Source organism: Suncus etruscus, chromosome 16, assembly GCF_024139225.1.
Source record: "Suncus etruscus isolate mSunEtr1 chromosome 16, mSunEtr1.pri.cur, whole genome shotgun sequence".
Taxonomy (NCBI): domain Eukaryota; kingdom Metazoa; phylum Chordata; class Mammalia; order Eulipotyphla; family Soricidae; genus Suncus; species Suncus etruscus.
The window spans coordinates 77,673,137-77,699,917 of NC_064863.1; the positions used below are offsets into that span (position 1 = coordinate 77,673,137).

At 42.1% G+C, this 26,781-nt stretch overlaps 1 protein-coding gene and 1 non-coding gene across 2 annotated transcripts; one reads left to right on the plus strand and one right to left on the minus strand.

Moving 5' to 3' along the window:
• Positions 1–1,371: 1,371 nt before the first annotated feature.
• PPM1K (protein phosphatase, Mg2+/Mn2+ dependent 1K) lies at positions 1,372–22,878 on the minus strand. Its single transcript, XM_049789771.1, has 6 exons — positions 22,145–22,878; positions 18,481–18,581; positions 7,590–7,755; positions 6,013–6,157; positions 4,797–4,931; positions 1,372–1,880 (listed from the first exon to the last, which is right to left on the minus strand). Exons 1-6 carry the CDS (start codon positions 22,582–22,584, stop codon positions 1,749–1,751), a joined length of 1,119 nt encoding a protein of 372 aa, XP_049645728.1. The 5' UTR covers positions 22,585–22,878; the 3' UTR covers positions 1,372–1,748.
• On the plus strand, positions 13,151–13,277 carry LOC126032782 (small Cajal body-specific RNA 1). The gene has a single exon (XR_007503980.1). It is a non-coding gene; the product is annotated as a small Cajal body-specific RNA 1 (non-coding RNA).
• Positions 22,879–26,781: the final 3,903 nt, after the last annotated feature.

Genomic DNA, 26,781 nt, shown 5'->3' on the forward strand with positions numbered 1-26,781 from the left:
CAACAGAGTAGCTTCAATATGCTGGTTCAGTTCCTGGGTTTCCTAAATTCAACACCCCTTCCAGTCATTTTACGTCTATTTCCTCATAGTCATTGGTTCTAAAGTATAAGAAAATGGCCGTAAGGGATAAAGTACATGCTTTGGATTCTTGAGATCTACATTAGATTTCCAGCATCTCGTAAAGCCAAACAAAGAAAAGTTTTATTTTTGTCAAAAATCCTTAGAGATGAGCATCAATAATTTTTGAGGTCTTTTTTATTGGGGGGGGTCACACCAATGATATTCAGGGGTTATTCCTGGCTCTTCCTGCAGGAATTACACCTGGAGGTGTTTGGGGGACTATATGGGATGCTGAGGATTGCACCTGGGTTGGTTGCTTGCAAGGCAAGGCAAACACCCTACATATACACTGTACATCGTCTGGCCCCCATAAGCATCAATCATTGAAAGCCAACTGGTTTGGAGCTATCTAGTACTGTTCCCTTTGATTTTCTATTACTCCAAAATACATGTGTACATACGCTCACATATACAGCAAATTCATACCGTCTGTAGAAATAAATTGCATTACAATACCAAGCACATATCTCGAGATTCACATTTTAACACCCAGCGTACAGATAAAAAGTACAATTTTACAGTCCTAATCTACAACAGGCTAAAATATAGAATTTGTTCTAGATTTATTCTTTGTTATGAGACTTAGCATTAGTAAAATGATGAATGTTCTATCTGTAGACACATTACTGTGATGCTACAAATGAGCCAACTTGCTAATGCTATACAGAGTGATATAAATATGTACACAAAACAAAACTATAATTAGCCATAATGAAAGAAGCTTATACGAAACACTTGGCAACGTCAGTATTTAACTTTGTAGAGCACTGATAAAAGGATTCAGGCTAATTACTCTTTCTGACATAAAAGAATGGGCATATCTATACAGTTTCTTAGCTACAGAAAGATAGGAACAAATTTGGGACCTGGTGACATTTAAAATACACAATGCATTTTTCCAAACTGGCTCATGACTCAAGTGCTGTTATATCTGTATTTATTTCATTTACACTGCTACATTTACCAATGAATGGTCTGGAATATAAAATAAAAATAATTTTGTTTTTATGCTTACTGCTAGGCTTAATTATTAAAAAGAAACCCAGCAAATATACTGAGTAGCCATCAAAATATTGAGTTTCAATGAACCTGAAAGTAAGAACTGTTCGTATGAGTGAAGAACAAAATGACCAAAAGTAAGAGTTTTGTTGAGGAGAAGTAATTTAACTCTCAGCAAGTATATCAAAACCACTTTTCATTTACTTCATCAATTAAGAGATTCAGTAATGGGATTACACTCTTATTATTGATTTTTGGGGCCACACCCTGCAGTGTTCAGGGGTTACTCTTGGTTGGCTGTATGCTCAGAAGTTACTCCTGGCATCTTGGGAAACCATATGGGATGCTAGGGATTGATTCTGGATTGGCTGCATGCAAGGCAAATGCCGTGCCTGCTGTGCTATTGCTCCGTCCTCAGAATTACATTCTTACACTGAATACCTATGGTGGAACATAAATATGAAGGGTACAAGGGAAGACAATAACAAAATAGCTACCAAGTTTACACTGACTTGTGTTTGATCTAGTAAGTCACAGGTCACTCTGGCACAGTTGACAGTTGAACTAATCAGTTTCTTGACAGTGAAACAACTGCAGAGAAGAAACTTCAAACCCATAGCAAAGAAGTATCAGGCCCATCGTCCACTGGAGGCAAAGCTTCTGCTGAAGGAGAAGTTGACTTCCGAGTTCTTGTATTTACCCCATGCACCAAAGGGTACCACCACAGCTGTGCTGTTGTCCTCAGTACCGTACAGAATGGCCTTGAGAGTTAGAAAGGAAAAAAGACAAAAGCACCAGAGATCAGAAGTCACTGTGAATGGAAAAGATGATCAAAAAAATATGATGCAAACAACTTCAAAATCCAGTTGGGACCAGAGCAAGTACAGAATATAGGGTATTTGCCTTGCACGTCAATCAATTTGTGGTTCGATCTCAGCATCCCTTAAAGTCCCCTGAAAATTGCCAGGAGTAATTTTTGAATGCAGAGTCAGGAGTAACCCTTAAACATTGCTGGGTGTGCCCGCCCCCCATTTTTTCTTTTTGAGCCACATCTGATAGTGCTCAGGAGTTACTGCTGGCTCTGAACTCAGGAATTACTACATGGGGGACCATATAAGATACTGGAGATCAAACTTAGGTCAGCCATGTTCAATGCAAGCATCTTACCTTCTGAACTATCACTCTGCACCCCCCAATTTTTTTAAACTAAGAAAATAATACAACCAAGGATAAGAAAAAGTATCTGGAGGAACTATGAATGTACAAAATGACCCATGAATGTTTATTATAGTGCTCTTCTAATATAGAAAAGCAATCATAAAATAAATTTGCTAATGAGGGAAACTATTAAATGAATCCCAATGTCCAAGTAGGTAGATTACTATGCTCTTGTTAAAAATATTATTCCCCTCATAAATAAGAGGAAACAATTAAGATAGTACAAATTAGGGGCCGGAGAGATAGCATGGAGGCAAGGCATTTGCCTTTCATGCAGAAGGTCATCAGTTCGAATCCGGCCTCCCATATGGTCCCCGTGCCTGCCGGGGCAATTTCTGAGCACGGAGCCAGGAGTTTTCCCTGAGCACTGTTGGGTATGATCCAAAAACCACAACAACAACAACAAAAAAAAGATAGTACAAATTAAAAGTAGAAATAAGCATTTGGGGGCTGGAACGATAGCACAGTGGTAGGGTTTTGCTGACCCAGGACAGACCTGAGTTTGATCCCCGATATCCCATATCTCCCCAATATGATATCCCATATGGTCCCTGAGCCTGCCAGGAGTAACCTCTGAGCACCCCAGGTTGGCCCAAAAAACAAAACCAAAAAAAAAAAAAGCATTCTCTGGGTTGGGTATAAGTTTTAATATAAAGGGCCTAAGAGTAGCCAAGTGAATAATTCATACTTGCCTACTTACTATCAAACAAATAATGCCTTTTTTTGTTTTTTGCTTATTTGTTTTTGAGTCATACCAAGTGGTAGCTCAGGACTTACTACTGGGTCTACACTCAGGGATCACTCCTGACAGATTTGGGAATCCATATGCTAGAGATTGAACCCGGCTCCGCTTCATGCAAGGAAAGGGTCCTATTCATAGTACTATTGCTCTGAAGCAAATAAATAATGCTTTTTACCATAAAATTTGATGTTCCAATGATCAATATTAGCCCTTAAAGGCTTGGGCCACATTTGGCTCCCGAAAGGAAAACATAAAAGTTAGAAAATGCAAAAAACAAAAAACAAAAAACAAACAAACAAAAAAACTGTTGATTTAAAGCATGACTCTAATGATTAATAATGAGTATAACTTGAATTTTTCTATCTCAACAGATTTTTTTTTTGTTTTTGTTTTTGTTTTTGGGCCACACCCAGCAGTCCTCAGGGTGTTACTCCTGGCTATCTGCTCAGAAATAGCTCCTGGCAGGCACGGGGACAATATGGGATGTCAGGATTTGAACCAACCACCTTAGGTCCTGGATCGGCTGCTTGCAAGGCAAATGCCACTGTGCTATCTCCCAGCCCCTCAACAGAATATTAAACATGGAAAATTTTAGTTTCTTGAATTGCCCAACCATCACATTTTAACACTGTCTGAAATGATCCTTTTTAGGATATTTACTGGAAGAGGATTAGTGTATTGGTCAAGTGATTAGGCACAAAAGTTTGCCTATCTCCGAGCAGTGGTACAAATGGTAGGGTGTTTGCCTTGCATGCTTTAACCTAGGACAACTGCAGTTCGATCCCCTGGCATTCTATATTGTCCCCCAAGCCAGGAGCGATTTCTGAATACGATTAATTTTTTTCTCTTTCTAGCTTAGAGGCACTTTAGGGGCCAGAGAGGTGGCACAAGTGGTTGGGCTTTGCCTTGCATGCAGCTAACCTAGGACGAACTGCAGTTCGATCCCCTGGCGCTCCATATGGTCCCCAAGCCAGGGGCAACTTCTGAGTACATAGCCAGGAGTAACCCCTGAGCATCACTGGGTGTAGCCCAAAAGACAAAAAAAAAAGTTTGCCTGTCAATTTCAAGTCCAGTTTTGCAATCCTGAATGAATCACCTCACTTCTCAACCTCTTGTGACTCCACTTTTCTCATCTATGAAAAGGGGTGATGCTAACTTTAAGTACAGAGGATGGTTGAAGAACATCTAAAGTGAAGATACATAAATTGGAGCATGTATGAACAACATATCATTGTGATATTAGTATCAGGGTTGGGTAGGGTATGTGGTTTGGGCCTGATGCTACCCATGGGCTTTTCTTGCTTCTGTATTCAGGAGTGATCCTCGGTAGTACTCAGGGGACCACATGCAGTACCAGGAATAGGAACAAACCTTATCTCCTATGCGCTCTTTTCAAATGCCCTTATTTACTAGTATTGCAATTTATCATGGTACAGTGTTACTATCATTTCAGGATGCATACAAAGCCCAAAAATCAACAAAACACATTTCTGTGGCTACTAATTTTACTTACCGACCCAGGGGAACAGCAAAATAATTTTAAAATAAGAATCATTATGAATCAAGAGAAAATTTCACCGCAACCTGAAAGTTCAATGATACGATTTTTCTAAGAAACATCAAGTCCATGGGGAAGAGGTCTCTCCATTGAGACCTGCCTCTGAATTCACCCCTTTTCTCCTCTTAGAACTCCCCTCGCAGAAGCACTATGGTATACCTGTTCAGTGACTGCCCGGGCTGCTTCATTGGGGTCATGGCACTGGTTGACAAAGTCACAAATCTCTTGACTATTCACCATGAAGTTAATTCCATCTGTCGTGAGGACGAGGAAGCTGTCGTCAGCATGATGAAGCTGCAAACACAACAGGGAGGATCACAGACTGGGAGAGCCCTTGAATTCCCTGGTCACCTGAGACTTTCTCTGTGTTGAGAAGTTGGTAGACCATGTAAAAATAGAAAGGTCATATTTAAGCTAAAGTAGCAAAATGCAGCCACCGCCCTGGATGCCAACCTAACATTTCACTTAGTGACAACACAAGAGTAGTCTTGACAGTGAGAAGCGGAGCAGTTGGGAGAGGTCACGACAACAGCAGTCTAGATGGTTTTTCTGGTTGTGGTCCATACCTCAATTTCTCAGTGACACAAGCAAAAGTAAGGTGCCCCCATGTATACTTTAGATAGTTTTCCTCTTTTTCTGTTTATTTGTTTGCTTTTGGGTTTTTGGTTTGGAGGCACATTTGTCAGTTTTCAAGGGCCCATATGTGATGCTGGGAATCAAACCTAGGTAGGCTTAGGCAAGGCAAGCGCCCTACCCTACCAGACTGTTTTCTCTGTGAAATGTACTGGCATCTTTTTTTAAAACCTAATCTGACACACAGTTGACCCTAAGAGAATATTTATTAGATGAGACAAATTATTTTATTAGATAGGAATCATTCTGTTATTCAACATTCACTGCCATTAGTGACTGCCTGATGGTAGTCACTGAGGAAAGCTGCAACTGGGGAATGTGCCCACAGCTGTGTGTGTGTGTGTGTGTGTGTGTGTGTGTGTGTGTGTGTGTGTGTGTGTGTGCCGTGTGTGTGCGTGCGCTTAGGTAAAGGGGTGCATATTGGGGGTGTCACAGAAGTCAAGATGAGGAGATCACTTATTCAGTTGAAAGGGTAGTTGGCTTCCAAGGAGGATGGAGTGGTTCTGGCTGATCAGGTGCCAGTGAGGAAAGCATGAGACAGCCTTTCCATGACAATTCTGGCAATGTAGACACCAGGTTTCCCTTCCCACCATGCTTAGCCAGGAGAGCCCTCAGCTTCTCTGAGAAATCATCCTCCCCCACACCATGCTCCCCTCCAGGACTCCCTTCTAAGAATCACTTTGTGGTCATTAAGCTTCCAAGGACCTGCCCTGCACCTTTATATTTGCCAGCTCTCACCTACCTTGATCCTCTTTGTTTCAGGTTCTGCGATCACACCACTGGCTTTCAGATCTAAATCTCCAAGACTCCTTGTCATGGCAAGTCTGCCGTTCACATGAGGCTGCCCCAAACTGTTCCAAGCCACAAATCCACCATGTTTCTTGATCCTGGGCATGTACAAATTGAAAGAAGATGGTGAGAGACTGGACAACAAGGTCCATTTACATAACAGAACTCGGCCCATTGGAAGGCTGCACCATGCTGGATAGGGAAAGGGCCAGAACAGTATCACAGAGGAGAGGGGTGGATAAATGGCATTTGTTTAGTTTTGTTGTTTTAAGTTTTTATTGTAGTTCCAGTAAAAAGGTTATACTAGCTTGTTTTTGCTTGGTAAAGCAAAAGAAAAAAATAGGGAGGTAGGGCTCACTTAGTAGGATCCATTAGCAGACATTTTCCCTTCACCCTTCACCACTGCAAGGCCATGGTTCCCTGGAACACTCCCAACACACATGTTGATTCCAACAGCATAACCCTTGGGGATCTCCACTACTGCAGAGTGAGACCTCTAAGTGCAGCAGCCTCGGTGGGAGCCTGGCACACTGTGACCAAGAAAAAGCAAAGGGAAAGGGGGGGAAATGAAAAAAAAAAAAGGTGAAAGAAAGTAGGAAGGGTGCTAGAGCTAGAGTGAGAGTAGAGAGGGGAGGGAGTTTGCCTAGCACAGGATAGATCTAGGTTCGATCCTCAGCATCCCTGAACCCAGAGCCAGGATTAAGTCTTAAATACTGCTGGGTATGCCTCCAAACAACAAAAAATAAGGTAGAAAAGAGGGGCCGGAGCAATAGCACAGTGGGTAGAGATCAGGTTGGATCCCTGGCATCCCAAATTATTTCTGAGCCTACCAGGAGTAATTCCTGAGTGTAGGGCCAAGAATAACCCCTGAGTGTCACCAGGTGTGGCCCCCCCAAAAAATAAATAAATAAAAGACGATAAATGGGAGAAATAAATGAATATGGGCCCGGAGAGATAGCACAGCGGTGTTTGCCTTGCAATCAGCCGATCCAGGACCTAAGGTGGTTGGTTCGAATCCCGGTGTCCCATATGGTTCCCCGTGCCTGCCAGGAGCTATTTCTGAGTAGACAGTCAGGAGTAACCCCTAAGCACCTCCGGGTGTGGCCCAAAACCAAAAAAAAAAAAAAAAAAAAAAAAAGAAATAAATGAATATATATACATATTTTAAAGAACAAGAAAATCAAGGCACTGTTAAATTTTTTTGAATCTGTTGAAAAGCTGTTTCAGTGCCAGGGAGATGGATGCTCTGCATGCCAGAAATTGCTGTGGGAGCTTTCCATGAGTATGTCCAGGTGTGGCCACAGAACCAAGAAAGAAGTAATGGTGAATTTATCCTTTTTTTATTTCTCTTCTTAGTTTTGGGGAACTTGTGGTGAGCTCAGGGGAACATGCAGTGACAGGGATTGACCCTGAGTGCCATTCACAGTGCCAACACTCCAGCACAGGGTCTGCCCCAGGCTTGAAGGCTAGCCTGGTCACTGAGGGAACTTTTTAAGCATCGCTCTCCTTCTGGCCCAGCAGCGCAGATACCTTTCTTTCTCGTCTTTTCTCTCTGGCGTATGGTCAATGGTCAGTTTCACTGCCTTTCCTTTTCGGCACAAAATCGCCCGGCTGTCCCCAACACTGGCTACGACCAGTTCAATGCCATCTCGTAACAAAGCTACCGTGGCCGTAGTCCCAGAAGTCAGAAGGGTCCCTGGAATGTGACGAAAGGGTACATATCAGTGACTGTCAAATGACTGAATTCTCTTTACAAAGTAAAACACTCATTTTCTACTAATGCTCAAACGTGTGGTTTTAATTCAACTAGAACTACAAATTAGATGCAGATGAAGTGTGAGTAAGAGCATGCAAAGAAGCATTTAATTCAGCAACAAGGCTCTATGCAAATCACTACCATGATCTGATGTTAAAAAGGGAGAGCATGTCCCCAGTTTCCAACATCCTCTAGTGACAATAAGTACAACTAACCGGATGCCACCTGCGTTTGGATATCAGGTGTCAGGATGGGAATAGTTGCATTTTAATAAGATTCACGAATATGGCAAGGTAAATGAAACCAAGGGAGGTCATTCAGACAAGTCGATTTTTCTATATTTCAAGGACTTTTGATTTTTATTCTACCTGGCCTATGAAAGCATTAAGCAAGGACAACACATACCTTCTGTGCTTCAGGTCCAATATTTTATAGTCATCCTTTCACATTTATCTTTGTCCTCCCCTGACATGAAACAGAGTTTCAGCAATCATAATGTCAACAAAATATTGGGGGAGGGGACAGTAAATGAATTGATTCCCGTTTCTCACAAGCTTAGAGCAGTTACCACTCCCAGCAAGAGTTTACCTGCAATCAATGCAGGATGGTACTCCCATTAGTATTCTAAGAATATAAATTTCTTTGAACCAACCACCAATAGATCTCAGTGTGACTTGATTTGAGGTTGCCTTTTCCTTGAGCCAATCCAAACTGCATTTGTGCATCTTCCTTTAATTTATTCTAAACTGTCTGCACCAAGTTCTATATAACAATTGTTCAAATATTTGAAGGTGCATTGAGCCTTGCCCAAAGTGAGAAGACAATAAAATTATGAGCTAAGTAAAGCGCACTGTAAGAAATGGAGAAAGACAATGTATTTAAAGCAGGAATTATGTTCTAGATCACGACACTTATTTAAAGCAGCTAAATAAAAACTTCAGGTGATCATCCAAAGATAATTCTGACTTCAAAGGTAGAGCCAAGAAAAATGAAGTACTCTTGATTTGACTGACTGAGGCTCGATTTTTCTAAAAGGTTCTTTAAAACACCTCATCAGTATTACGTTTTGAGAAGATATATATATTTTTTCCAATCTGTATATTAAAATGCCTGCTTTAATCAGAAAAGCCCAAAAGAGAAATATGAATAAATCCTATTTTTTATATTCATGCTGAATTAATTTATTGAGACACAGCATCTCTAGCTGCACTATTTTTCCATTTACCTCTTGATTTTGGAACTGAGTGCCAATACAGTATATACTGTTTGCATAATATCAGTGATGATATTATGACTATATCAGTGATGTTTATATTATAAATCTCCTGAGTTTCCAAATAAAACTATATGAAGGGATCTTTCCAATTTACCATCATCATTTTTTCCAATATTTGAAGAACAAGACAAGAGAATTCAAACATTTACTCAGAGATTTGTTTACAGAATGTAGCCATTTTTGGTTGGTTGTTTCAAAACCTTTTTGTTTCAACAGCTCATGGCATCTTTTTTTTTTTTTTTAAGTGGGTTTTGGGGGAAGGAGTGGAGAGATAATACAGGGGTACAGGTGTTAGCCTTCCACATAGAGACCAGGGTTCAGGCCCCAACACCAGATTTAGCCCCCAATCACCATCAACTGTGGCCCATTTTTTTAAAAAGCGTTTTTAATTGGCAACATCAAAAGAATTAAAATTTCACATATTAAAAACTTTCAAAATAAATCAATTAGGACTATTATCTGTGGCTTTGAGATATTGAAAGTTTGAGCTTTTAGCTCCAAACCAATTTCCAAGAGTTCCAAAATCAAGGGATTGATGGCAGCCTTTCCAAAACTGGCTATTGATCCTGGTTTGTCAAGCAACTAAGAAAATATATTTAAGCCAGCATTTCTTTTTATTTCACACAGAAGTAAAAACATCTCACTTTCCCACCCCCTTCTCACACACAACAAACTAAAAAGTGAAAACATCTTTCGGTCAGTTCTTAACACTCACTGGCCTTTTTCTACTGTAAGGCAGTTAACTAATGTGACAAGATATGTGGGAACTTTCCCAAAGTCCAGACTAAACGGCTGGACTTCTTCACCTGAGAAAAAAATAAGCAGGTCTCTCTTTCCGCTGAAGCCCAGCACAGAGTGTCCATGGGCTCAGGCCTACAGCTGCTGATCAGGGCACAGTTTTCTGCCACAAATAACTCACACAGAGGCAAATAGGAAATTCACCCAGGAATTGTGCTCACACTTTACATGCCTGCAACATAGGGTGGGGCAGAGAGAGCTGCAAAATAAGGGGAAGGGATTTAACTTGGGAGTAAATTTCACTTACAAATGACATAATATTGCAGGAGATGCTGAAGCAAAGATTTCAAAACTCTGTTCACTCAAAGTTTATGGTAGTTAGCAGTTAAGTGTTCTTTTTTTCCCTCCCCTTAAAGTCAGCATTTATTTCTCAGTTCTATGGCTTCCCAAGGTGGAAAAAACTAGATGCAACTAAACTAAAGCACATGTGGTCATAGACCCCTCTACGAACATGTACATATACATGCATGCATACTGAATTAATAGCCTTAATAAGTAAATTAACATCTTGTCTGAGTTGGGGGAATGTTGGTATTAGCCGGTTTTCACTTGGTGTAGTCTCTGCTCTTGGAGTTGGGATTTGTTTTCCCAATAAAGACTGCGAATAAAGCCCAGAGGGGAAGCTGCCAGCTGGCGAACAGCTTTAGGTGTGGGTTCCTGGCCTGTTATTTTTTTCCCCAGTCGTGTATGGATTATTTCCTGTGTCTGAAGAGCTACCAGACTTGTGTCTCTTGTCCTACCTGAATTGGGGGTATGTCCTTGCTGGACAAACAGTACCTTGTCAGGAAGTGAACTAAACTAAACTAGACCACCAAATTACTGTAATTCAAGTACATACAGCAATCAAAGCACTTCTCAAATGCAAACACTCAAATGCAAAGAGGAAGGTGTTTGTTGATGAAGTCTATCACAGGGATTAAGTGTTTCAAGGCAGTTTTGGAGAGGAATGATTAAACATCTTAAATTATTTAAACATAAAGCCAATAATGCCTGAGCCTTAATGTAGGTCTGTAATTTCATGATCCATAAGACCCATGCTTTCTGCAGCTTTCCCATTTCACCAGTCTGTAGACCCGCAAATGAAAAGAAAAATAATCAAGATCTTGGATGATGACATAATGAGTAAAAAACTGGACTTGACAAAATAAATACTTGCAGGTGATAACTCAACTGTAAACAATTTGGATAAATCAGTAGTTTCAATAGGCATTAAATGGGTGTTCTGCACAACTAATTCAAAAACACCAAAGGTTGGAATCAGAGATCCTACAGATAATAGGGTGGTTGCCTTGCGTGAGATTGACCTTGATTCAATGCCAATCACTCCATGTGATTTTCTGAGACCCACCTGGAATGATCCCTGAATTCAGAGGTGAGAGTAAGCCCTGAATATAGATGGTGTGACCCTAAAACAAAACAACAACAAAAACTAGAAGTAAAACCCACCAAAGGCAGATACACTGAAACAATAACAGTGTAATAAGAGTAACTTCAAGTTAGCACGGCACCTTTCTTTGAGTGCCCTGGACATGCAAGGTACTCAGAATCACTAGCCTACTTCACATGAGCATTTTGATCTTTCATGCATTGCTTAAGAGACAGCATCAGAACAAGCACAGAGAAGTTTCCAATGAGCTGCAATCCTTTCACCATCTCCCACACAGTTAATCAAGTCCATCTTTGTTGATCTTTTTGTCTCTCTGGGAACTTTATTCCCTTCATACTGTTTTGTTGTTATTTTGGGGGGGGGGGGTACACCTGGGAGTGCTCAAGGCTTACACCTGGTTCTTCTGCTCTGGGATCACACTAGGTGGAGCAAGAGAACTACAGTGAAGCCAGGGGAGGCCCATAGTGGGGGGGAACTGTTACATTGCTAGAAGTCTACTGATCTGCTTTATTAATTCATTAAAAGCATAATGTTAAGGAACTAGAGAGTACAGGAATAAGGTACTTGCTTTGCAAGCCCTGTTTCCAACCAACCCTGGTTTGAACTCCAGCACTGCAGAGGGATGCCTGGAGACATTCCTGAGCAGAGAAGCAGAAATAGCCCCTGAGTAAGACAGATGGCCACAGCTCCCTCCCCGAATAATAATAAAGTTAAGAAAGTCTGGAGTGATGGCTCAAACTCTGCAGGGGTCCTCAAACTTTTTAAACAGGGGGCCAGTTCACTGTCCCTCAGACCATTGGAGGGTCTGACTATAGTAAAAACAAAACTTATGAACAAATTCTTATGCACACTGCATATGTCTTATTTTGCAATGAAGAAACAAAACAGATACAAATACAATATGTGGCCCGCGGGCCATAGTTTGAGGACCACTGGCTCAAAGGATTGAGTGCATGCTTTGCATGCAGGACTCCTGTGTTCCAATTTCAGGACTGCATGCCCCCCCCCCAAGTATCCCTGGGAGTGAGCCCCAAGCACCTAACTAGGAATACTCCCTGAGCACTGTTGGATGTAGTCCACAATTTCTTCAAAACTAGATTCTTGGGGCCGGAGAGATAGCACGGAGGTAAGGCATTTGCCTTTCATGCAGAAGGATGGTGGTTCGAATCTCAGCATCCCACACGGTCCCCCGTGCCTGCCAGGGGTGATTTTCTGAGCATGGAGTAACCCCTGAGCGCTGCTGGGTGTGACCCCCCCCAAAAAAAAACAACCCAAAAAAACCCTAGGTTCTTGCTGATTTTTGATAAGTGAATTCTAAATTCAAATGAAGCCCATTTTAAACTACTATAAGCCATTTAAAATAGTACATACGTATTTTAGTGCTAAAGAAATACTAAGTTCTATCATTGGACTAAGGTTATGAAATGATAAGAATGACATATTCGGGCCCGGAGAGATAGCACAGTGATGTTTGCCTTGCAAGCAGCCGATCCAGGACCAAAGGTGGTTGGTTCGAATCCCAGTGTCCCATATGGTCCCCTGTGCCTGCCAGGAGCTATTTCTGAGCAGACAGCCAGGAGTAACCCCTGAGCACCGCCGGGTGTGGCCCAAAAAACAAAAAAAAAAAAAAAAAAAAAAAAAAAAATGTCATATTCACTTTTCTCTCTTTCCATTTTTACTGCTGGTTTGCCACCTAGTGGTGTGAGGGCTTATTCCTGTCTATATAGTCAAGAATCATTCCTGGCAATGCTCTTGGAGGACCCTATGAGAGCTTCCATGGAATCAAACCCAGGTTAACAACATGCAAAGCAATTATCTTAACTATCATCTCTCTCCAGCCCTAATATTCACTTTCTTTTAAGAAAGCGAATACTTAGCACTTGATACTAGCTAAGCTATCTGTATTTTAGCCTTGATGAAAGACTTGTAGTGTGATATGATCACTGAGTTTAAGAAGAGCAATATTGGGGCTGGAGCGGTGAGGCAAGCTGTAGGGCATTTGCCTTGCATGCGGCCAACCTAGGATGACCCAATCCCCGGGTGTTCCATATGGTTCCCCAAAGCCAGCAGCGATTTCTGAGCACATAGCCAGGGCTAATCCCCCCCAAAACCAAAAAACAAAAACAACAAAAAAGAAGGAGGGGCTATCACTCCAGCCCCTCTTTTTTTTAATATCTGAAATTTATTTAAACATTGTAATTTGCAGGGGCTGAGGAGATAGTACAGTGGGTTAGGGTGCTTGTCTTGCACACAGCCCATCTAGGTTTGACCCGTGCATTCCAGATGGTCTCTAATGCACTACTAGGAATAATTCCTGAGTGCAGAGTCAGTAATGAGCCCTGAGCACCACCAAGTGTGGTCCTAAAATTAAAATAACAAACAAACCAAAAAACAACACCCAAATGTTGTAATTTACCAAGTTTGTTTGTTTTTTTTTTCTTTTTTTGGGTCACACCCCGCAGCACTCAGGGGTTACTCCTGGCTCTATGCTCAGAAATCACTCCTGGCAGGCTCCGGGGACCATATGGGTGCTGGGATTCGAACCGATGACCTTCTGCATGAAAGGCAACCGCCTTACCCTCCGTGCTATCTCTCCGGCCCCTACCAAGTTGTTTTTTAACACAGTTGTTTCAGAGACTCAGTGTTCCAACACCTCCAGTGTGACCTCCACCAATGTACCCATTTTCCCACACATCCCCCAAACCTGCCCTATTAGCAGGCATAAAAGAAACGAATTTATATTGCTTGTTACAATATCTATATCACAATGGTGTGACTGAAGTCATTATCTGAGGATTTCACTAAGCTGTTTAACGCTAGTGAGCCTTCTGTGTTATTGTTTTTGCTCAGTGAACTTAGTGGGCTTCTATACAACATTCCCATCTAGTTTGCTGTGCTACTCAGGGGCTATCAGTAATGTGAAATTTGGAGTTTCACAGCCACATATACTCCAGCGGAGCTGTGGAACTGGGATAGTTCAGCATCTTGGCATCTTCTGGAGATGAGTTGTGGAGTCGGGCTGTTTATATGCCAGAGGAAGAGTTGGGTGTGGGTGGGATACTAGGCCTTCTAGTAGGGCAGAGATTCAGCCAGCCCCCATGTGGAGAAGGCTCCAAGGATCACGGCTGGGAATTTAGGCCTACATGGGACATCTCTCTTAAGGTCAATCCTTAAGCAACTTATAAAAGGTTCCAAGGAGGGAAAACAGAACTGAGGTTTGAAGAGAAGTTGAAGAAAGTGGAGAGGGGAAATTTCACTTGTTTCACAATTTTTTGGAATCTGCAATAGTATTTTTCTTCCTAACTTTAATATCAAAGAGCAACTCTGGTCATATATTTTTGTGATTGGAGAGGCCACATCAGGCTGTCTCAGGGCTTGGCTCTGCACTCAGAAACAACCCTGGCAGGGCTCAGGGGGACCATATGGGGTGCCAGAGATCGAAATCAGGTCAGTCATGTGCAAAGGAAAGTGCCCTACCCACAGTATTATTGCTCCAGTCTCAATTTTTGTCATTTTTGAAAATCGAGGGCAACCTATTTAGAGTAATTTTAGAACTGTTCTCAAAATGCTAGTTAAATATATAGATTTGTTTGATCTGTAAGAAAAGAGACAAGATAAGATCTTCTAAAAAAAAGTCGGGGGCCCGGAGAGATAGCACAGCGGCGTTTGCCTTGCAAGCAGCCAATCTAGGACCAAAGGTGGTTGGTTCGAATCCCGGTGTCCCATATGGTCCCCCGTGCCTGCCAGGAGCTATTTCTGAGCAGACAGCCAGGAGTAACCCCTGCGCACTGCTGGGTGTGGCCCAAAAAAAGAAAAGTCGGGGCTGGAGAGATAGCACAGTGATGTTTGCCTTGCAAGCAGCTGATCCAGGACCTAAGGTGGTTGGTTCGAATCCCGGTGTCCCATATGGTCCCCCGTGCTTGCCAGGAGCTATTTCTGAGCAGACAGCCAGGAGTAACCCCTGAGCACCACCAGGTGTGGCCCAAAAAAACAAAACAAAGCAAAAAAAAATCAGTAACCAGAAAAACAGTACAGGAGATAGAAACCTTACCTTGTACATAGACATCCCATTTGGTTCACTGAGCACCACTAAGGGTGATCCCTGAGTACAGAGCCAGCAGTAATCCCAGAGCACTGCGGTGTTGTGGCTCATCAACCAAAATCAAACCCAAAATGATAAATAAAAACAAGCCTTTTGTGCTTTTTAGATATATACTATACATCTCTCTGTCTTGTTGCATTATAACCGCAAAAGAGCCATTAAAAGAAAAATAAAGCTTAGATTATCATATAAAAATTCTGCAATTACTACATTGGAACATTATGATAGAAGAAATACATTAAATAAATACATTTAAATTTTACATTAGAAATTAAGTACAGGGGCCGGAGGTGGTGCAGCAGTAGGGTGTTTTGCCTTGCACGTGGCTGACCTAGGACGGACCGTGGTTTGATCCCCCGGCGTCCCATATGGTCCCCCAAGCCAGGAGCGATTTCTGAGCGCAGAGCCAGGAGTAAACCCCTGAGCGTCACCGAGTGTGGCCCAAAAAAACAAAACAACAACAACAACAAAAAAGGAAATGAATTACATTTTTATGATCAACTTCTTCACAACTATCTATAAAAATATCTTTAGAAAGTTTAGAAAGGGCCAGAGCAATATGTGTTTGCCTTGCATTCGGCAGACTCGTGTTCCGTCCCCAGCATCCCATTTGGTCTCCCAAGCCTTCAAGTAGTAATTTCAGAGTGCAGAGCCAGGAGTAACCCCTTAGCACTGCTGGGTGTGGCCCAAAAACAAAACAAAAAACGAAAGAACTATTAAGGCAGGAAAGTCAATTCTCTGTCCAAGTTAAACATCCTCTTCAATTATAATTCACTATGTTAGTCCTTTATTTTATATAATGTATTACAAAATGGCAGAGTCAGAGATATAGTAAGTGATAGGGCGCTGGCCTTGCGAGCAGATAACGTGGATTCAATTGTCAGTATATCAGATAGTTCCAAGAATTGCCAGGAGTAATTCCTGAGGGCAGAACCAGGAATAAGCCAGGGGCATTGCCAGGCGTGGCCCAAAAATCAAAATATAAACAAATAAAATGAAAGAGTCCATTATTTTTTAGTCAAGGTATCATTGTATTGAATATCTAAATTTATTAGATCCTTTACAAAGAGCTGGTTGCACCCATGGAAGGCTAAAGTCTATTATTATTGATCCAATTTCCAGATAAGCATGACTTCTGAAAGTCTGGCAAGAAAAGCACTTATAGAATGCTGGGCCTTCCACAAACACTGTGGTGCAGAGAGATAAGGCTGACAGTGGATACAGTAGACCATAGCAATATCGGAGGATACAGAAAGCCTTCTCCAAGAACGGAGCGCAAATAGCAAGTGCAAGGTCCAGGCCTTCTCTGCCACACTGCATAATCTCCTTAAAACTCCTCAAAACCCAAACTAAATCTACCAGGAAAAGGTCAAAGGTATGTAGATAAAGTGGAGCTGACTAATGTACAAACAAGAAAATCATGGGAAGTGTGGCTCCATATCATGCTTCGCATAAACGAGGCCCTGGGTGTGATGCCCAGTGCCAAGAAGAGGTAGCAGAGAAAAGGAAACAGATTCCTATTCAGAGAGCAGAATTCATGCACTGCTCAGGAGCAGGTGAGGTTCTCCAAGAACAGAAAAATCTAAAATGACTTGACTAGAGCCGTCCTTAAGCCATTAGGACACAGACTACAGAGTTCCCGGTATGCTAGGAACTTCATTTTCTGATATGTACAATAAAGAGAATTTCCATTCCTGTGTACTATAGCTGGAAAGGGTGAATGTGACATTTTTGCAGTGTGCTTAACACATATGGGCTAATATGACAGCACAAATCACTTTCAAAGCTGTCAGAGGTCTAAATGTATATGCACAGCACACACACACACACACACACACACACACACACACACACACACACACACGCTGTGGACATTTTTAAGATGAACCTTGCAATCAAAAAAAACACTTTTTTTTGCATCTTTCTCATTGATTCACCAGGCTGGAGGTGGACCGGGAAAATGCCCTCTCCAAAAAGTGTCCTCTCCAAAGCCAAAATCAAAACCAGAACCAAAAGAATATTGGGAACTGCTAACTACAGAACATTAGATACATTTTTCTGAAATTATTTTGATAAATTGAGTCAAAATCTGAAACATTTTACTTTCAAAAGCAAGAATACAGGGGCCAGAGCGATAGCTCAGTGGTAGGGAGTTTGCCTTGCACGCGGTTGACCCAGGACCAACCTGGGTTCAATTTGCAGAGTCCCATATGATCTACCAAGCCAGGAGCAATTTCTGAGCACAAGACTAGGAGTAACCCCTGAGTGTCACCGAGTGTGGCCCAAAAACCAGAAGGAAAAAAAAAAAAGAATGCAATCACACATTTTAAACTCAGCTGACATGCCCTTGGGTTTGCACATAAAAATAAAATATCTCTTGCCACAGAAAGCTTCAAGATCAGTTTATTTTTCAAAAGTGGGTGAGTGATCTTTTTAATTACTGAAGGAATACATATCATTAGCCCATGTATAAATAATTAGCAATCTTATGCTTGTCTAGACATTTACTGTTCTTGCTAAATCAGAGTACCCTATAGTGCATTTTAGTACTTACTCATCAGATTCATCTAAAATACCAAAAACTTATCACTTATAAGTTGTTTGTAGTATGGACATCATGTCTATAAAACAAGCAATGGAACAGTTTAATTTTTTTTTTAAAGATTGCATTTCAATAGCAAAATCTTTTGGAGATTTATTTCTAAAAATTTCTTAGTAGATTTCATTTAAAAGTCAGTTGCTAACATTAGTTTGGTTTCCAAACAGTATTTAAAGTGATTCTATTTTTGGTTTTTGGGCCACACCTGGCAGTGCTCAGGGTTACTCCTGGCTCTGCGCTCAGAAATCACTCCTGGCAGGCTCAGGGGACAATATGAGATGCCAGGGATAAAATCTAGGTCTATCCCAGGTCAATCACGTGCAAGGCAAACGCCCTACCGCTGTGCTATCTCTCCAGCCCCTAAAACGATTCTTTATATAATCAGTTCAACAACATATTTGTGAATAGATCTGCATTAAAATTCCCATCCCTAATGGTTTAAATTGTTTCAATTTTACCCAGGTTTCCCTAAGACCTTGAAGAAGATGATTTGTTCTACTTACCATCAGCAGACAGTTGGGCGTGCCTGGAAAAGGCTTTATCAATTTCTAGAAAAGCCAAGGTCAACACAGTTTCCAAGTTTTTCTCCTTAGGAAGCAAATCCCTTTGTGGAGGGGAAAAAAAAAAAAAAAAGCTCTCAAAAATTATTTTACTGACTTTTTTTTCTCATCGTCTAAGTTTCCACTTTCGTCTTTTTCCAGAACTGGCAATGCCCTCTAGTCTATCCTTTGGGGCTTAGAATTATCCAGCCAAACCTGGCCAGATTCAGGCAGATATAGAAGCCTTTAAGGACTATTAAAGTCTAAATATTCAGTCCAAAAGGTCAATCCCTCATCACAAAGCCAAGAGGTTGAGTCCCTTTACATTATATAAAGGCATTGAATTCCTCTGCGGAATAAGGCATAACTCAGGAGACAAGTATTAGTCACCTGGCCCTAACTCCGTCCCAGGGCCCTTTTGCTTTTAAGAGTAGAACAATTCTCAAAGAACTTTAATAATTATAGTCAACACTAAACTCTTTCAAGAGTCAGAACACCCACACTAAAGTTAATCATCAAAATCTATTTCAACAAGTCATAAAGGTCTTCACACTACTTTAAAAAAGAATGAGTGTTTACTGAAGTATGTTCCTGGACTAGTAGAAGGATAGAAAGGCTTGCCACGTTAGCGTCCAGAAGATTTAAAATTTTACTTTATTCACTTATTTTTGACCTTTTGGCTACTCCAGATTCACTCTTGGAGGTGCTTTACCAGGGTTACAAGCAAGCAAGGCCTCAAATCCTGTACTCAATCTTCAACACTAAGCAGAAATCCACTGTATCATTCCCTTAGGGTTTGAGCAATAATGCAGCCTGGAAAGTGCTTGCCTTGCATGCAGTAAACCCCTATTTGATAACTGGCACTGCGTCTGGTCCCCTGAGCACCACCAGGAATGATCCTGAGCATAGAACCCAGAGTAAGCCCTGAGCACCCCAAAAGAAAGAAAAGTGGTGTGGAGAAACTGTATCATTCTCTTAACTACCCCGAAAAAATGAGGTGTTTCCCAAACTAGGGTTATTACTAGAACTAATCACTCTATCTGAATAAGTCACCTGTATGACACGGCAAACACCTAATTATAAAGCATCATATGAATTACCCTCTCTTAAATCTCACAAGCACCAGGACCCAATCTTATTCCATAGCTCAAGATATGATACATGGACCAGAAAGATAATATGGGGATTAAGGTGCTTACTTTACATACAACCATAATTCTATCCCTAACACTGCATATGGTCTCCTGGGAGTGATGCCTGAGCACAGAGCTGAAAGTATGTCTTGAGCTTAGCTAACTGAGTGGCACCAGAACAATAACTATATATAATATATAATAATATAATATGTAATATATATAATATGCATTATATATATATGAATGCATCTCTCTAACAAGAAACGCCAAAAATGGAGTTATGTCCCTAAGTAAGATAGTTTAGATATTAGAATGCAAAGAGTTTGCAAGTTTGTACCCAGGAAAGAATAATATATATCAGGAAAGAAAAGAATAGATAACAAAATCTTCCAGCAGCAAAAATGTACCAGGCAAGTATAGAATAAGATTGTTTAGAGTCTTTTAGATGTAGAAACAGCATGAACAAACATAGGGTAGGAAACTAGAACTTTAGTCATAACTTTAGTCTGTACCTTTTTGGGGTTTTATTTTGTTTGTATTTTGAGGGGTAGGGACCACACTCAGGCTCTGCACTCGGGAATTACTCCTGGCTGTGCTCAGGGAACCTTATGGGATGCCAGGGCTGAAATTTAGGATTGTTATATGCAAGGCAAACGCAGAAAACTCATCTAGCAGGATTCCTGAGATCTCAAGAATGCTCCACTCTCTTATCTTCTCCTAAAAGGCCTATCACAAGGAAGATAATATGTAAAATGATCCTTAAACCTCAGTGTACCAGGCCACAAAGGACTTAATTAAGGCCTCTCCCAGCATTGATCAGGGAGGTGACCTCTGGGGTCACAAGAGTGGTGAAGGATGTGAGGAGGCTGTGTTCAAGGAACCAATGTGGTTGAGAATGGAACCAAAGGCACCCACAAACAAACCTTGTGCTCCCTGGTCCCTACTATATGGCTTGTTTCCCATAAAAATTGGAAGGCTATTTCTCTAAGGATAAGTGTAGCATCTTTCTCAACCTGTCGCCTTCTCTCTTGTGACTAGTGTTGAAAGGGTTAAGAGAAATTGTCGCTAAAAGTCATAAATGTATTCACCGCCCCAGCTACCTCTAGGCCCCAGGACCCCTGCAGTTTGCAGGTGCCTCTGACCCCCATCAAGGCCCTGACAGCAGAGCTATCAATCAATCTCTGGCACAAATTTCACCGGACTGCAATAAACATGGCCAGAAAAGGGGTTTGTATGGTGTAACTTAGAATTTACGTTTATCATCTTTTGTGTAACTGATAAGATGTAATAGAATATCTGAAAAGTATAGAAACCGGATCTGCCCTGAACTCGGGTTCGAGATGGCTCCTTTCTGCCCTCGAGGCCAGGCATGCCTGAATAAAAGCCCTGCTGTCTTGGACCACAGCCTCTGCCTCTTTGTCGTGTGGCACCTCGTGGGTTTGGACCCCACGTTGGGCCCCAACAGTGTCCTGGATCAGTAGTGGAACTAGATCTTAGTTACAGACATTATCCGCCATTTTACTGCTTTCCTTGGGACTTTATAAGACTATGCAGACTTACAGTGGTTATCCATCAGTGGACAACATTCAATAGTGCTGATTCTAAAAGTCTGCATCATACAAGTTCATGTCGAAGTGAGGAGTGAAATTACACCCTGTAAGATTCAGACAAGAGGGTCGGAGAGATAGCACAGCGGTGTTTGCCTTGCAAGCAGCCCATCCAGGACCTAAGGTGGCTGGTTCGAATCCCGGCATCCCATATGGTCCCCCATGCCTGCCAGGAGCTATTTCTGAGCAGATAGCCAGGAGTAACCCCTGAAGCCGCCGGGTGTGTCTCCCCCCTCAAAAAAATAAAAATTCAGACAAGAATGCAATCACCCTAGTTTATGGTTCTTGGTGGTTATTAAGTGGCACAGAACTGTAATCAAGTTTTATTCCTCCTAATCTATCTGATGTTAATCTGACTATTCAACCGACCCAAGAACACCCCCCCCCAAAAAAAAAAAAGATAGGGAGAAGGTTCTCACAAAAGCAAGTGTTTATGATTTTTTAAAACAAATGATTTTTTTTTTGTTTTTGGCTCACTCCTAGAAGCGCTCAGAGATTACTCCTGGCTCTGTGGTCAGGAATCACTCTTGGCAGAGTTCAGAGAACTAGATGAGGTTTTGGGCCTGGAGTTTAGACGTTGCGGTTCTGTCAGCATACAAGGCAAGTAACTTAACCCCTATCAGCTCTCCAGCTGTTCTAATAGATGAAACCATGTAGTTTGTCAATGGCCTGAAATGATGCCAGGTTCCAGTGGAAACTCATTCTCACCCATAGTCTCCTGCTGAAGGAAAGTTGCTAAAGCACATTTCTACACTGGTAAGTGGTAAGCAGACACTAAGCGAGCTGCTTCGCTGCTATGACAGGCAGTATCCCCACCAGACCTCCCAGTATCCTCCACCAGGCCTCCCCGGTACAATGCAACCACTGCAGCCTCTTGGTACCTACAGGATGCATGCCTCCATGTGCGTGTGGCAGAAGTCTGCGGCGCCAGGGCCACCGTGGCCGTCGAACACTGCGAAGTACAGGACCTCATCGGTCAGCTGTGCGAAGTCGAAGCGGTCTTCATTCTCCTTCCGCTTCCCTATCTGCGAGGCGCAGCCCACCCTAGTGAGGCTGACCTTGGGGATGGGCTTGCCGTACTTGATGCTGGGAGGCAGCAGGATGGGCTCATCAATGCGGTTGTCCCAGATCCCAAAGCTGTCCCAGGTGGCAGGCCGCCCGCTGCCATCCGGGTCGAAGCGGGAGTACCGGGGTTCAGAAGTGGCACCGTGGCAGGCCGGAGTCACCCGTCCGTCCACTCTCAGCAGGTGGGAGCTCAGCAGCACCCTTCTGTGCACTTGGGTCCTGCCACCTCTGACCAAGGTCAGCAAGGCAGCTGTGGACATCCCTCGGCTCCCGGAGAGGAGGGCGAGGCCAGGGGACAATAGACCGTCGTCGTTGGGGGAGATGGTACAGCTGGGTGAAGAGAAAGGAGTCAGTCAGTCGGTCATTCCAAAGACAGGATAACCCATGCTGCAACCCAATAGCAATGGAAGGCAGAGAGAACATGCTCGCCCTCAACTCACTTCTACTAACAGTGAAGGCCTTACTGCCTGATTCAATTCTATAAAAGTCTGATCATGAAAAGGAGAGCTCCTTAAACCGAACCCTGCCTACAAGTGCCACCAAATCAGAACGCAGTTCTCGCATTCTGTTGGATTCTGATGCTGGATTTTTTTTTTAATTTTTTAATTTTTTATTTTAATTATGACAACAAAGATGCAAAGAAAGAGGACAGGGTAAAGTTACAGTGGAAGCACAATCACCCATAAACAGAATTCTCGGTAGTCCCATCGATGATATCCCAGCCTTGAACTTTCAGCCAAAGAACATTAAGAAAAACAAAAATGAATCCATGTACAATACAATTACTTTGTCCCTCAAATCCCCAGTTGTAGTACATACTATTTCTTAGCAGCACACAATATAATCTAAAGACATTAGACTTATGTAACTCCTTAAACATTGAGGGCAAAGTACATTTATCTAGTTCCATGCACATGCTTACTAGTTTAAGTTAACCTCAAAAGTTTTAGTGGGTTGTTTTTCTTAAGGATTGGAGTTAAACCTGCTTACTTGTGAAGTCAAATAGAGTAGCAAAATCAAAAAGCATTAGGTGAGCAAGCCCTGCATAAAGCCCTAGCTTGACTTTTGACACCCCATATGGTCCCCGCAGCCTTGCCAGGAGTGATCACAGAGCACAGAGCCAGGAGTAAACCCTGAGCACCACTGGGCATGGCCCCCAAACAAACAAAACAAAACAAATAATAAAAGTGCTTGGGGCTTTCTCTTGACTTTGCCCTCAGGCATCACTTCAGGCTAACTTGGGGGATGCCAAGGATAGACCCAGGGTTGGCTGTGTGCAAGGCAAGCATATTACTTCTGTACTATCTCCGGACCTCAGTATCAGTACATTGTCTTCATTCTTCATTTCTTTATTCTTTTTTTGTTTGTTTGTTTTTTGTTTTTGAGTCACACCGGGCAGCGCTCAGGGGTTACTCCTGGCTCTCTGCTCAGAAATCGCTCCTGGCAGGCTCCATTTCTTTATTCTTCATCAGTATTTTCTTCAGTCAGCAGTACACTGACTCTACTGCTTTAAAGAAAAGGCACTTAACAGTAATAAAATAATAATAATAAAATCTCTTAGGAGAGATTGAAAGAAAAACAACTCATTAAGTTTTCTCATTTTGGGTCAATGAGATAGCATGGATAAGGCATTTGCCTTGCATGTAGAAGGATGGTGATTAGAATCCCGGCATCCCAGATAGTCCCCGAGCCTACCAGGGGTGATTTCTGAGCGTAGAGCCAGGAGTAACCCCTGAGTGCTGCTCGGTGTGACCCAAAAACAAACAAACAAACAAACAAACAAAAGTTTTCTCATTTTACAGGCCAGAGATATAGTATGAGGGTTAAGACACTTGCCTTGCATGCAACTGACTCAGTTCAAGCCCTGGGCACTGTATATGGGACTCTGAGCATTGTCTAGTGCTACCCAGCCCCACCTTCCAACAAAAACAAAAACAAAATTTCTCAATGTACTGAACTTGACATTCTACACTACTGTAGCTGATATGGCCTGGTTCAGACACATATCTCCAGAAACAGGATAAGTCAGTTCGGACGCACTGCATTCGCGTCAAATAGTCCTGACTTTTGAGTAGCTAATCCACATCTGCACTAACAGCTGCAGCTCTGTTCTTCCACAGACAGCACAGCATATACAGTGAGATACTAAGCCCTCTGATCCACCAAGAAATAACCTATGCTCAATAACATATTGCTCAATGAGCTCAATATTGAGCCCATATGCTCAAAAACATATGTTCAATAACAATAACCTTTGTACCAAACCTGGAACACTCACTAAGCTTCGGCCAGAGTGTCAAACTAGAATCAAGAGCCATAGGCCATTCTCTAAATATCCATGGAAATGAAGACACACTGACTAATAAGCAAAGAGGAGTAGAATGCATAATGTTGGAAAACAACACCCCTACCCCCCAAAACAAAAACTTTTAAAAAGAAAAATAAGTGTTCTTTACAATAAGATCATGAGAACATCAAACATGTAAGGGACAGGAAAGTAGCCAAAGGACTATTGTATGTGCTTTGCAAACAACAGGTCTGGGTTCATTCTGCAATGTCATCAGGATCCCACAATCCCCAAGCTAAGGAAATCCCAGAGAACCAAAAGGTATGGACCCAGAAGACAAACACCTAATTATTATTTTCATTTTATTAGCAATTTTTAATTAACATGAGTTTAACATTCTGAAAACTGAAAAGCTTTATTCATGCCAACTGACCATCTTTAACTCATATTTGGCTGACCTTCTGGTTAGAAATTAAGGCTATATTATTTATTTATTTTTGATTTGGGGCTACAACCAGCCATGCACAGGGCTCACTCCTGCAGGGCCTGGGGGGAGCAAGAGATCAAACCCAGTTTGCAGGCCAAACACCTTACCCATTTCTTCAGCCCATATGTTATTTTAATAAACCATTTTTACTCAATACTTGGAAGTCAAGTCATCCAGGTACCAAAAGGAATGAATTCTGCCTAGAAGATCATTTAAAGATATAAAAATTTCTAAGTGAGGGGCTGAAGCGATAGCACATTATGTAGGGTTTGTGCCTTGACTCGGTTGACCCAGGTTCAATCCCTGGCATCCCCCAGGCAGAAATGATTCCTGAGCTCAGAGCCAGGGAGTAAGCCCCAAAACAAAACAATGACAACAACAAAAATTTCTAAGTGAGGGGCCGGAGAGATAGCATGGAGGTAAGGCATTTGCCTTGCATGCAGAAGGATGGTGATTCGAATCCTGGTATTCCATATGGTCCCCTAGCCTGCCAGGAGTGATTTTTGAGCATAGAGCCAGGAGTAAGCCCTGAGTGCTGCAGGTAGGGAGCTTGCCTTGCACATGCTCGATCACAGGCATCCCAATATGGCCCCTGAGCATGCCAGGAAGGCTTCCTGAGCAAAGCTAGAAGTAGCCCCTGAGCATTGCCAGGAGTGGCTAAAAATTAAATAGAAAACAAAACAAAACAAACAAACAAAAAAACCAGAAAGAAAATATTCACCCTAGGCCAACTTGCTTTCAATTAAAAAAAAAAAGGTTAGGATGAGAATGAACACTCAAAGGATTGGGGCACATGCTTTTGGATGTTGGAGGCCCAGATTTGATCCCAACACTACATGATTCCTAAGCCCCAAGCTTGGGAGTTGTCCCTGATTTGTGCATGACCCAATCTCCACCCGCTTTCAAAAAAAAGTTGCACACAAATTTACATTAATCACATATTCACATATACTTTTTTTTTTTTTTTTTGGTATTTTGTGCCATGTGTCTCCTGGGAGACCATATGGGACACCAGGGATTGGATGGAACCAAGGTCCGTCCTGGGTCAGCCACGTGCAAGGCAAGCACCCTACCACTGTGCTACTGTTCCAGCCCCACATATACTTTTCTTTCCCCCTTCTTTCTTAGTTGGACCCAGGAAGGTTTTATAGACAATGAGAGAAAATTCTCAGCGTGGGAAGGAGTTCTGAGTGGAAAAACTCTGATAAGTCAAATATGGGCGCATACATGACAAGCATGCATATGTTTGCATGATGTATTGCCAACAAACGAGCATCTCACAAGATTTTCCTTTTTTATCACTTCTGAACTGATTTTGTGAATTAATTTCCCCCATCCTCCTCCATCAATATTGATTTATCTGGCACTCTAAGGCACTACAACAAAATTAAGACTGGTACAGGTGGGGGGGGGTGTTTTGGGAGAACTGGAACCTGATTAACAAGTCAGACTAGCAGCAGGGAGAGAACTGAGCAAAAAATGGGTATACAGGTAAATAAACGAATCAAGAGTAGGCTTAGAGATTGTGTAAACAGTTGTGTGACAACCCAGAACAGAACATATCGGGAGAAAAGCAACAAGGAGGCAAGTAGTGTGCTTGGTTTACTGTGAGTCTTCAACACACCTACTTGATTTAGTTTGTTTTATTTTTTGTTTTGGGGGCCAGGCCCAGTGGTGCTCAGA